This window comes from Corythoichthys intestinalis, chromosome 4, assembly GCF_030265065.1.
Source record: "Corythoichthys intestinalis isolate RoL2023-P3 chromosome 4, ASM3026506v1, whole genome shotgun sequence".
In the NCBI taxonomy this organism is placed as follows: domain Eukaryota; kingdom Metazoa; phylum Chordata; class Actinopteri; order Syngnathiformes; family Syngnathidae; genus Corythoichthys; species Corythoichthys intestinalis.
In genome coordinates, this window is record NC_080398.1 from 30,213,610 (window position 1) to 30,227,026 (window position 13,417).

General features: G+C 38.3%; 2 protein-coding genes across 4 annotated transcripts in view; one reads left to right on the plus strand and one right to left on the minus strand.

The window, feature by feature from the left end:
* Positions 1–386: 386 nt before the first annotated feature.
* Positions 387–10,977, minus strand: etfb (electron transfer flavoprotein subunit beta). 2 transcript variants are annotated; one of them, XM_057834361.1, is made up of 7 exons: positions 10,845–10,977; positions 8,811–8,969; positions 8,508–8,666; positions 8,367–8,429; positions 7,628–7,786; positions 4,209–4,423; positions 387–2,982 (listed from the first exon to the last, which is right to left on the minus strand). In XM_057834361.1, exons 2-6 carry the CDS (start codon positions 8,913–8,915, stop codon positions 4,253–4,255), a joined length of 657 nt encoding a protein of 218 aa, XP_057690344.1. In that variant the 5' UTR covers positions 8,916–8,969; positions 10,845–10,977; the 3' UTR covers positions 387–2,982; positions 4,209–4,252. The 2 variants fall into 2 exon arrangements, with proteins under 2 accessions (XP_057690344.1, XP_057690343.1); XM_057834360.1 differs by lacking the exon at positions 10,845–10,977 and adding an exon at positions 9,460–9,616 and having other exon boundaries at positions 388–2,982.
* LOC130914828 (upstream stimulatory factor 2) overlaps positions 10,511–13,417 on the plus strand; it is a 41,249-nt gene continuing 38,342 nt past the window's right edge. Inside the window, exons 1-3 of one of the 2 annotated variants that reach the window (XM_057834357.1) lie at positions 10,511–11,049; positions 11,464–11,501; positions 12,107–12,192. In XM_057834357.1, coding sequence (XP_057690340.1) covers positions 11,015–11,049; positions 11,464–11,501; positions 12,107–12,192 — 159 coding nt within the window. In that variant the 5' untranslated portion in view covers positions 10,511–11,014. The remainder of the gene's footprint in view (positions 11,050–11,463; positions 11,502–12,106; positions 12,193–13,417) is intronic. The other variant, XM_057834358.1, reaches the window with a different exon arrangement.

Genomic DNA, 13,417 nt, shown 5'->3' on the forward strand with positions numbered 1-13,417 from the left:
TCTGCACACAACAGCAATTTACGCCTTCCTTCCTACTGCAACTCCGCCCGATGATGTAAAAAAATGCGATATTGGATCGTTTCTCGCGACACACCTGACGATCTCTCACGGCACACCGGTTCAAAAACACTGCCTTAGAGCAAGTGACTACAATGTTTTTGGTCAGTAAAAACAAAGCAAAAACTTTACCCCATAAAGACCTGAGTCAACATACATCACATTTGGGTCATGAGCAATGGTAGGCATGTGCCGGTATGAGAATCATCTTGAGCAAAAATATCACGGTTTCACAGTATTGCAATTACAGCTCCAAAATGTGTGACTTTGAGATATGTCGGTTAAAGAAAACAAAACCTTTTTCCATTGAACAGGATTTTTATTTTTCAAAACATTAGCAAATTGGAACATAAGTATAATATTAAGTTAAAATAAAATTTAAAAATAAAAACAACGGAATTATTCCAAATAAAATAAATGCAATCCTTTAAGTGAGCGTAAACCCACAGCCACAGCTAAACATTATTGCCATCAGAACAAAAATCATTGAATTATTTTTCATAAAAAGCATGTGTGTAGGACTCGTATCATGTTTACATTATACACACACTTTCTCAACACAGTTGCCAGAGTGAAAAAAAAAACACATTTTACTACCGCTAGACACACTAAACACGCTGGAGTTAATTCTCGTAGCTGGTGGGAAACGTTCATGATAATTAGGGTTGTTCCGATCACGTTTTTTTGCTCCCGATCCGATCGTTTTAGTTTGAGTATGTGCCGACCGCGATATTTCCCGATCCAATTGCTTTTTTTTCTCCTGATCCGATCCCGATCGTTTTAGTTTGAGTATCTGCCGATCCCGATATTTCCCGATCCGATTGCTTTTTTATGCTCCCGATTCAATTCCAATCATTACCGATAATTTTCCCCGATCATATACATTTTGGCAATGAATTAAGAAAAAAATGAATAAAACTCGGACGAATATATACATTCAACATACAGTACATAAGTACTGTATTTGTTTATTATGACAATAAATCAAGATGGCATTTACATTATTAACATTCTTTCTGTGAGAGGGATCCACGGATAGAAAGACTTGTAATTCTTAAAGGACAAATGTGACTTTGTATATTGTGACTAAATATTGCCATCTAGTGTATTTGTTGAGCTTTCAGTAAATGATACTGTAGCCATGCCCAAATGCATGATGGGAAGTGGAACCATGACTGTGCGTAGTGGTACCAATTGATTTATCTTCTCTGCGTTGTGAAATAACATAGGGTGTTTAGAAAAAGATCAATTACTGTCTTGCTTCCCACGATAGCTCTAATCGTAGGGAGAGGGATTGTAAGGCTTTAGCCAATTAAAATAAGGCTCCAAAGGCTTTCAAAATTCACTCTACTCATATTACGCTGCCTTTTAGCTCTCTATATAGATAAAACGGCACCATTACAGATTGAGCGCAACAATGCCTGAGTGGGTAGTGCAGCACATGTATTAATTGCGTTAAATATTTTAACGTGATACAATTAAAAAAAAAAAAAAATTACCGCCATTATCGGGATAAATTTGATAACCCTACCTTAAGCCAAAACTAAAGACTCTGGATGAGTGTAACATATTATGTCTGTAACGTTAAATACAATTAGAAAACGATTTATTTAAAAAAATATATATATAAAAAAAAAGGCATGTCCGATATTTTTTTGGGCGATTCCGATACCTTGAAAATGACGTGATCGGACATCTCTAATGATAATGTTTACCAACCATTAATTTTGTAATAATGCGAAATCGTATCGGAGGTATTGGCTCCTCAGAAGCCAGCCTCCGCAAAAATGCTTTACATGACGGTTGGCCCTACTCCTCTAAGCTGCGCCCACCTTTTCAATAGCCAAAGTACTTCCATACCAGTGTATTCGTTTTTTTTTCAATGGGGAAAAAATTCAGTAGGGTTCACCTCCTGTCATTGTGTAGCACAGCTGACTCACTGACACTGAGCATCAACCGGTGAGGGGGAGTTGAGCCTTGCAGCTACAAGCGAGGGATTTCTCCCTGCATTTTTGGGACATAAAAAAAGCTAATATTGTAGGGATGGTTTGACAGAATTTTTTTGCGGTATTGAAAGAGTGACGTTTTCATACCACTGTATACTTTAAAACCATTATGGGCACATGTCTAGCCATGTGGGCATAAAATTATCAATATTTTTTTATATCCTTTCAAATTAATAAAATTATACGTGAAAACTTAATAAAACTATTTTACTATTAAAATTAAAATGAATAAACAGACACTCTGGTTATGGCCTCCATTAACAGTCTAAAGTTTATTTTTTTAAAGGATCTCTCATAGTATTCAGTTCTTGTTTTCCATTGACGGACAGATGTTCAGTTCATTTAAGCTAGGAGGACTGGCTGCGAATGCTCAAGTTTCAGTGCCATTGACGGCGCAAGACGTCCAGTCGATTCCATTAATTATCTGTCAATGTCTCCCAGTTATAATGGAATGGAAGTCCAGTGCCGTCAATAACAGCCAATGAGTTAATCCTTAGTTGCGTACCCATTTTAAACTGTTGTCCATGCATGCCATACAAGACCAACCACAAATAAATTTGATTATGAAAAAAACAAAAACAAATGCTGCTTTATTTTTCATGATCACGTACAATCGAGGCGCTTGTGGCAAAATTTCAGTTTGCAGGTACTGAGATACACCGTCCTGAATCCAGCTAATATGCTCTGCATGTGCGGCATGCTTGTCTCTGTATATTTTATTTACAATCATTTACAAGCTCGGCATGGCTGAAACGTTTCGCTTCAAAGTTTCGTTTATGAGGCAAAAACCAGGTGGTTTTGTACAGACTCTTTAAGTGGATCCTTAGTTTATAGTCCAGATGTGATGATTTTAAAAAAACACACAAGTTTGTGTGGCTATCCAGCAGCAGTCGCAGGGCTGTGTTTCTCAGTACTTGTCCTGTGAAAGAAACAGGAGAGATGACAGACAACAATTACAAGGACATAGTCACAACTACAAAAACTCATTTGTTACCTTGGGGTAGCAAGATTGAAAATGTGTTTAGTAAAATGATACACGGGCTTACTGCGTGCGCAATAAATTTTCTATCGTTCTATATGAGTGGAACATGATTCTGTTCAATTTTCAGTACAAAATATTGAAAATTTGTGAACCTGAGAACTATTAACGCAGGTCTGCTAATTTCTCTTAACTCCTGTGTTTTCTTCTTATTCTTGGAATAACAACTACGCAAGAGCATACACATTAACAGATGTAGTCAATATTTAACAATTTGATAAGTGTGATTACTAAAAAGCCACTAAAAACAATACTTTTTGGTGATTTTGACACTCAGTGTGCGTATATTGGTAAATAAAATAAAATTTTGCAAGTAAAATGACTTTAAAAAATCTTGTTTAACTTGTTTTTATTTGGAATTTGGAAATAAACTACTGCTAAGATGTTAAACTTATCATGAATGTTTATAAAATGGCATTAAATTTGTCCTTAGTTATATGTTGTTGACATAAAAAGCTTGTTTTCTGTTTTTTGGGAAAAATGACCAGATTTTGTAAAATCTAGCCACCTTGTCCTGTCAATCACTCTGATTGGGGAATAATGTAAAATCTTTGCTTTCCCGGGTAGTTATGTTGGAAAACTATTTTAATCCAGAAATCAGAAAACAGTTATTTTTCCTTTTTAGATGAATAAACATTTTTTATACATTAGTGAAATACTATATTTTAATTATAAAAATGTTAACACAAAAATAAATATGAAGAATATGTGAAAAAACAAAAGATTAAAAAAAAAATAAACATTTCCCCATTCGGTTTTCATAATTTCAAAAAATGTACACACCCCACAAAAAAAAATTTTTTTTTTTTAAATTGCAATTATGAGGCTCCAAAAAAGAGGATCTAGACAATTTTCATGTAAGCAATTTCTCTGATGAATCAAATGAATGAATCAAAATGGTTAAATATAAAATCCATTAATCCTTGAAGCCCTATATTTGGCAGATATAACAGCCCTCCGAGGGAACCCATTATAATGATGTGGCCCGTGACAGATATGAGTTTGACACCCCTGAGCTACACATACAATTTTGAATATGAGTACAACTCCTCTTTGCACATTTGCCATATTAACATTTTATACTTCTGCAATTTACTGCTACTTACCATGTTGTTATCTCCATTGGGTTTTATATGCCCTCAGGACTTTGTTATATGCATCCCGTTTCCTTGAGTTTGCCCACCAAGTCATCCACCGTCTCCACTTTGATGCCAGCTTGCCTCTGTGGGGGCTCGTCTACCTGTAGCACCTCCAGCCGGGACGTCAGCTCCACGCCCAGATCGGCTGGCTTCACGTTGGCAATTTTCTTCTTCTTTGCTTTCTGGAAAAAGGGTGAGGAAAATGTTCAGAGTCCTTCTGTTTATGCCATCTACATACTAAGCTTGAGAACGATAAACCGATGAGACCGGAAATCCGGTTTTACAGGTGGGAGATACAGCTGTATCGATAGTAAAGTTACCATTCGACAGTAATTAGCCATTAAATATTCAATGAACCGATTGTAGAGATAGAATTCGGCTATCGCGAGCACAAGAATCGGCTTCTAATGCCTAGTTCAATGCATTGCTTAATATGATAACATTTTAGCTTTTACTTCACATGCTGCACTTGTGTCATTCACCACACGACGCACTTAGATTGAGACCGCACGCACAACTTCCCCTGCATTTCAGCAGAACTGCTACTAGTCGCCGTCATTACCCGATCGTCACGGGCGTGTCATAACAACGCGAGAGCTAACAAAACCACTGTAACGCACGCTGCATAGCGTTTTGTTCACAGCCCAAAACGAAAACGAAACTAGTAGTGGCAACGAAGCAACATGCTAAAACAATGGACAGTTTGAGCACCGACGCCAGCGATGTGCAGCGATTGATTTTCAACGCACCCAGCAAAAACAAAAGTCGGACTTTGAAGTGAGGAAGGCAGCCAGATCTGTTCGCATGGGACAAAGCTAGTGTGAAGTGTGGAGCGGTACAGAGATCGTGAGTTTCTAACCCTGAAAAATAACCTACTACAATGCTGGAAAGGGCAGCACGACCCTCTGGAGATTTTTTTTTTCCACAAAACGCAGTCTACTTAAACATTAACATGTGGATTAGTTGATCTTCCTCAAGAAAAAAATCTGCCCCTCAAAAAAGATATGGACAGTGATGAGGAATAAAAAAATGTGGAAGCACAGGCATAAGTGAAAGACTCTGCTGTGTATAAGGTTAAAGTAATGATTATTGACCTGTCTGTCTAAAATACCATGTTTTTATTCCCCCAATCATACCAGTGGTAAAGCACAATTTATTATTAATTTATGATAACATTGCAGGTTTAATTCTTTTTTTCTAGAGCTGCTGCATATATTAATATTTTTTTGTTTGTAAGATGTTTACGTTGAAAGTTTGCACTTAAATTACTTACCTCTTGAGTTCGAAACACCAGGAAATGCAGTAATTGAATTACTGCACTTTATTGTTGTCTGTCACTGGAGTTTTATTATCAATCCCATCCAACAAAATGACGGTCATATAGTAAGCCTTACTTTTTTTTTTCCCATAAAAAAATAAAACACAACATTGGTATGAAATTTTGTTGTTTCATTTTGCTATTAGAAATGTGGTCTTTTTTATACGTTTAAAATACTGTACGAACACAAACAACAAATGTTTACTATCGTATCGTTTTCACTCTGTATCAAACCGTATCGTTCTTAAACTGTATCGAATCGTATCGAATCGGTCGGCCTTAAAAATGTATCGTGTTTGAATCAAATCGTAACCTGTTCATCTAGATACATATCGAATCGGCTTCATGCCAGAGATTCCCAACCCTACTACATACCGTAATTTCTGGACTATAAGGCGCACCTGACTATAAGCCGCCGCCCACCAAATTTGACATGAAAACGGCATTTGTTCATAGATAAGACGCACTGGACCATAAGCCGCAGTTTTCCTCATTGTATTATGGGATATTTACACCAAAAGATATTAACTGGTAACACTTCATTTGACAATGGTATCATAAGACTGTCATGAGACCAAATGAACCACCATTAAGCTTTGAACTAATTGGCTGCAAAGCCTATTGTTTCTAAAAGCTTCATTTGGCCATCACTGCTCCCTTGGGGGAGAAAGTCAACCTCTGCTGCCACCTGCTATCAACACTGTTATCATCCAACATTCCTCCTAGCATGCAATGCGGCGCTACAGATGTAAATAACAATCATGTTCTGTGCTAATTATTTCTTCAGTGACAGTTGTTTCATTAATTGCTAGTTATGGTATTTGGTAACATTTTCTTGGATAGTGGTGCCATAATAATGTTATAAGACAGTCATAATTATTACATGACACTGTCATAAGCATTAATGAATGCTTATAATAGATGTCGGTTAGTGTCATCCAGCAAATTATCTCACTTTTGAATGGACGTAAAAGATCTGAGCTGGACATAAATGGAGTTAGTGACATAATATGCCACATGACACATAGGCTACGTTCATACTACAGGTCTTAATGCACGAATCCGATTTTTTCGTGTTTTTCCGACTCGAGTGAGGCATTAACTTGACGGTCTGAACGTGACAAGTCGCATAGAACGGGACCATTTCAAATCCGATCTGGGTCACTTTCGTATGTGGTCTAAATCCGATCTGGGCCACATTTTTCCAGACTGTCGCGGCGGTCTGTACTGTCCAGTCCCGCAAATCGGATTTAATGCAGCAATTACGTCATCAAATAGCCAGAGAGTCGTTACCGTAGCGATGCACCTGTGCGTTATCAGCGCCTAGCTTGCAGTGAACACGGCTTTTGAGGAAGAGCTGAGCTTGACAACAGTCATAAAAAATAAAAATGGGTTGAGGATAAGCCTGAGAATGCTCAGTTTTCTCTCTGTTCCAAGTGAGCAATATTTCAACATTGCCTCCACGGCCGAGAGTCGGGACAAACTGCCCGTATGTGTGTGTGACGTGCACGGACAGTGCGTCCATGCTATCGATCCATATAAACTTTGAATATTTGCCTAAACGGGGATTATTTATGTCTGTTATTTGTGTCCACCTTTTGAAAAGCAAAATATGATATCCCTGGAATGACGGATGACGTCTGTCATTTGTTTTGATGGTTCTGCGCATGCGGGTCTTCTTGCTTAGCGGGTGTCGGACTGCGAATTAGTGCGCATGCGTAATACTTGAACGGTCTCAATGGATAAAGGCAGTCTGAACGGGCACGCCAAAAAAACGGATATGATAAAAAATCGGATTCGTGCATTAAGACCTGTAGTATGAACGTAGCCATATTGACATCCGTCATAAGCATTCATCACCTCCCATGATAGAGTCATGTCATAATTATGATGTCCTTATGACAGTCTTATGATGCCGCTGTCAAATAAAGTGTTACCTATTAACCCAAATAAATCAACAAATAAGCCGCACTGGACTATAAGCCACAGGATTCAAAATGAGGGAAAAAACGTAGCGGCTTATAGTCCGAAAATTAGGGTACATGTATATGCGGGCAGTATTACCTACCATGATATTAGGCAGGGTGGCGTAGCGTGGCGTGTTGAGTCGGAGGTCGGCGGTGACCACAGCAGGCGTGTTGATCTTGATGGTCTCCAAGCCGCCGTCAATCTCACGCACCACTTTCATTTTGTCGCCTTCTAGCGTCACCTCTGACGCAAACGTGCCCTGTAAGAAAAGATTCAAGCTTTGCTGCGAACTTTTGATATCTGTGATAAATTTGAAAATATATCATCAAGTTGTGTGATCGTTGAGAATGTTATTATGTAAAGCAGTGCTCAAGCGTTTGTTATACAGAAATTGAAAATATATCATTAAGTTGTGTGATCTTTGAGAATGTTATTATGTAAAGCAGTACTCAAGCGTTTGTTATACAGAAATAATAGGGAAAAGGAAATGTTTATTCAGCTTGTCCTGCGCTCAATCTATGATCCAGTGCGCCACCATTTGGCCAATCTCTGAACTTCACCCTAATTTGTTTGGAAAACTTTGACCTGCTCTGTGCTGGTTTGCGCAGGATTACTGCAGATCTTTTTTTTTTTTTTGAAGCTCAAATTGATAAGATTGCATGGACTGAGGCAGTGGACGTCAAACATTTTATACCAACTGTACCCTCAAAAACAACTATAGCTCTCAAAGTACTAGCAAAATCTTCCCAAATGCTCGTAAAAACGAAAATAAGGAAGGATATTCAAACTTTTTTTTTTTTTTTTTTTTTTTTTAACTCAAGCCAGTTTCACCTCCTTACCTGAGGCCAGTCCAGTAGAGCTGCTGTCATTTGGCCCGTCTGATTGCAGTCATCGTCGATGGCCTGTTAATACCAAAACCATCTAACACGATTAAAAACAAAGTAAATGGAGGCAAAAGCAGATTTTAAATTTTTGGTCACCTGTTTTCCAAGGATTACTAGCTGGGCCTCTTCCTTCTTTGCCAAAGCAGCCATGATCTTAGAGACCTGGAGGGGTCCTAGGTTTTCGTAGTCCTTGCCAGACACCTCAACGTGTATGCCGCGATCTGCTCCCATGGCGAGGGCGGTGCGAATGGTTTCCTGTGGAGGGGGAGATGAGGTAAATCCGCAAAGAAGTAAGTCTAGGTCTGAAAAAACATTTAAGGAGGCCATGGCTATTGAAAGTCAAGTCAAAATCAATTAATCATTGACTCCACTGTTTAGACATGGATGCAAGACGCCCACCTGTGCCTGCTGAGGCCCACAGCTCACTGCCACAACCTCCTTGATGAGCTTCTTCTCCTTCAGCTTGACCGCCTCCTCCACGGCGATCTCGCAGAAGGGGTTCATCGAGTGCTTCACGCCATCAGTCACCACGCCGCTCTTGTCCGGCTTCACCCGGATCTGAGGGTAGAGGGCAAATGGGGACAGTTTCACCTTTGAACATCTACTCATGCTAGTGACATGAAACAGGCAAAAGTATAACTTTTTAGATGAGACATTTTTCTTTAGTGGCGTGCCATGAAATTTTTGTGCTGTAGATTGCACTAAACACGGTGCTGAGCCCAAGAAAAAAAAAACTGGTTGTTGAAGCTTATCACATTTCATCTCAATGAAGTGGAAAGGACAAGGGGTAGGGAATCTATTTTACAACATTACTACACACTGCAGTGTAAATAATAATGTCAAATAAACTGAATACACATGAATGCTCAGATAAAATCAATATAAACGGTAATGTTTCCTGAAAGGTGATACGCCCATTTGAATGCATGCTTTCCAACATATTGTCATACTTCTGTTAAGCAGTGTTAGCATGGGGAGGCTAGCGAGTAAAACAAATAAGTCAAGCGTGATAAACAAAATATTCATACAAGCTTATTATTTGTATTACCTTAACTGCATAGTCAATGACTCGCTTGACTCCGACGAGAACGCGGCCAGACATTATAGACAAGGTGGCAAGAACTTGTGGACAGCGGACGTAACCGAGTCACCGCTGGTGAACCTTCACCCAAGGAGGAGTCGGAATTCTTTTAGTGTAACACCACGTAGAGTAGCCGGGTGGGCCGCTACCGATTCAACCAATGAAAAGCAGCAATGCTCAACATACGCCCCATTGATTGGCTAAATCTCAGATGTACGTCTCTACAATAAAAAATGTATGATATCGCCGTACTCTGACAACAAAACATAATTGTAGGTTATAAATAGCATTAAGTATTGTTTTCTTGTCTGATATATATTCCAACATGTGTTTTAAATACAAAACTGTTTGCAAAAATTCTGTGGCACTTCTTTTAAATTCTACCGTGTAGAAAACTAAACGAGAAAAGGTTCTGACTTTGTGTGTCAAAGGTCAAACAAATAAAAAACGTAATGTTTACTCATTGCTGTATTTATAGGTACTTTAAAAAAAATTTTTTTTTTTACAGAAAGTTTTTATATCATAGGGCTTAATAACAAAATTATCGAAATAGATACTCATGGAAAAAACTAGGTAATATAATAGCGAAGCATTTTTTAAACCAAGAAAACCTAGAAAATTGTTCGATATTAGTGGTTAATTGAAATTCGTATTATTTTTCGGCATGTTTGACAAAAATAATTTCACTATTAATTTTACCAGGCATTTAAAAATGTACAAGTCTTTGAAAAAAATCAAGTATGCATGTGGCAAATATATGATGTATCGATTTAATCAATCCAAAAAATTGGCAGTTTCCCTCAACGATTATGAGTAGATATACAGAACTTGTGAATACAATAGCAAAGAGTTTATTGTAAAACTATTTCATGCCATCAGGTAATGAGTTTTTATTTACTTGCATTGGACTAATAAACACAGAAAATCACCCGTTCAAAAAAAAAAAAAACCAAAAACAAAACCCAACAACAACAACTACAAAAACCATGTGGCCCCAACAATATAGACCTGCATAGTAAGTAATGTGAACCGTACATTAATATAACACTAATTGTTAACGGAGGCGACCCGTTCAAGTGTCGTGGTAGATCTTGCTACTTTCTAGCAAAGTCATCAATGAACAGCGCTAAGTGATAGAATCACAATGGTAAATATAGCTTTGATGTTGTGTTAAGGGTTGCACATCCACAGTGCGAAAATGTCGAAATCTATTCCTTCACTGAATGTTGTATTGTAGCTAAACTTCCGTATTTGGGCACTACAAGTCATTTTGGGACGATTTATTTGCCGCGGACTTTACAAATTACAAAATAGATAGACAAAATAAGCGAGGTTGCAGTGACACTGCTTACCCAGCCTCAGCGGCCGCCCCGCCGACCTCCATTTTGCCTGCGAAGCCGAGCTGCGTCTCACGTGTCCTGGGCTGTCTCCTCTCACATGACCCGAGTGTTTGTTCCCGTGATCAAGCACTTCCATTTCCATCCGTGGCATTGAAGATCCATTTTTTAAAATTCCGACCCTGATGGATATGCTCGAACAGAGTCTGGACAACGCCAGGTAAAACCGTGTCCCAAAAAATGGCTAACCTACACAAGCTAAGCACAACATGCTAATAATCCTTCCCCGAGTGAAAAAGAAGAAAGTCATACTTTAGAAAGTGGAGGTTGTAGCTTCATACACTTCATCTTTGCGGGAGGCATGAGACTTTCTGAGACATATGGACAATTATAAATGCCACAAACTAGATGTTAATTGCGGATAAGTTACCAAAAAACAGGCTAGCAAAGTTAGCTTTTGCTAGCTTTTAAAACTAGTCTAATGATGGCAAGTCATTTTTTTGAATTCATTTGGCCTGCAATTCCATTGATTTTCATTCTTCTTCTTCTCATTTAAAAAAAATATGTATAAAATCACCCAAAATGACGTTAAATGAAGGTTATCGAATTAAAGTAACAGTGTGTTTATCTGCAGCCAAGATAAACAAGAAGAGGCGGTGCAGGCATCAGACGGTAAGAAAAATTAAGAAAAATTGGAACTTTATCTCATAATTCTTCTTTTTGTTTTTAATTATTTATATGACTTGTAACAGTGTATTTATATAACATTTACATTGCTTACATTGGCCTTTAAGCTCATTGCAGCAGACTTTGCATTCTCCACAAGTTTTTTAGTCAAATTCAAAGTCATTTAGTCAAATCCATTGGCCTTGTAAGCGATTACTGACAACAAGAAAAAAGTGTAATTTCTTACTTTTCCTGAGTTACAAGTTCCGTGCATGTCAAGACAGCTCTGTATTTTCACTGGAGATGCATTATTGGGCAGTATCACAAAGCCTCAGAATTACGCTATTTCAAGTAGTGTGGTACATTCATGTATGTAGTGCATGAAGCAGGCAATACCAACCCCGCCATACTAAGATGACAACATTACCACACAGGTAGTGTTTTTGTTTGTTTGTTTGTTTGTTTTTCCTTCTGGGCGGAAGCATTTAAGTTCAGCGTGACCTATGATAAAGGTCGTTTTGACATGTGGGTATTTGTTTATTCTTGTAGAACTACTAAACTCAGAATAAACAATCCAACTAATATATATATATATTTTTGAGTTCTTTTAGACGGAACTGGAGACGAACAGACAGCCGTCACTATACAGCAGGACACAACGTTTGGGGAATACCAGTTCCGCACTGAGGGTGGTCAGGTGAGTTGAAGCTTGATGCGAGTGGGAACTGATTCTTTTCTGATATAGGTAGAAATGTCAATTTCTTGGTTGTCATAAATTCAGAAAAAACATCACATGTATTTTAAAGTAACATTTTTAAATGTAAAAATAATCTGACACCAATGTCGCTCACCAAGCTAGGCTCCACCTTTCAAAGCCCTTCACACTTAAAGTAAAAGATATGTGTGGAACATGAGGTAGGCGACCCCGATTCGGGAAACGATAATACTGAAACCATTTTAGTGCATTAATGTAAGTCATTTGCTTCCATTGACAACTATTCCCTTTTGACTGGGAAAGGCTGGCGGCAGTAGCGGATCAAACCCTGCCACACAAAAAAACACTACAAATGTGCTGACTGCTTTACGGCATACGTCACTTCCCCCTTTCCCCATTCATTATAAAGACAAAAGTCGATGTGGCCGATTTCGCGCGAATTCTGGAAAGATGGCAGAGCAACAAAGAGACAAAAAGTTTTTGTCTGAGGAGGAAAAAAAAGAGATGCTGCCAGGATATACAGAATAAACATTGGCCCGGCTTTCACTCACTGGTGTGACTCCCCCCTCAATCGAACTTGTCAGCACTAACGAGTTCGCTTGGAGTGGGGGGGGGGTACCCACACTTTAAGCCACACGGTTGCTAACCGTCATATGCTATTGATTGGCCACAACTGGATTCAATACCTTATTACCAGTGTTGGGCACGTTACTTTTAAAAAGTAATTAGTTATAGTTACTCACTACTTCTTCCAAAAAGTAACTGAGTTAGTAACTGAATTACTCTATAGTAAAAGTAACTAGTTACCAGGGAAAGTAACTACTTCCGTTACTTTAAAAAGAAGTTGTTGTATGTCAAAGAATTGGAAATTTTCTGAGCAGTATTCGAGTCAGTTGAATAGAGAAAAACAGACAGGTAGTTGTGTTATAAAACCTTGTAATATTTATTGCACCTCACCAGCAACAGATTTATCCTACACTTGAAGTGCAACAAAAATAAACAGATTTGAATTGCTTACCACAGATGTCGACAAAAGCTTTGCCCCTGGACATAAATTATACTTTACATGCACGTTCTTTTCTTTAATTTCGGCCAACTTGAAATAGTGTTTATATCTCCACCTCGTAAAGGACAAATTTTCGTCTGAATGCTCTGCCATCATATCCCTCTGCATCTGTTTTGCGTGTGTGTGTTTGCCAGACGCGCT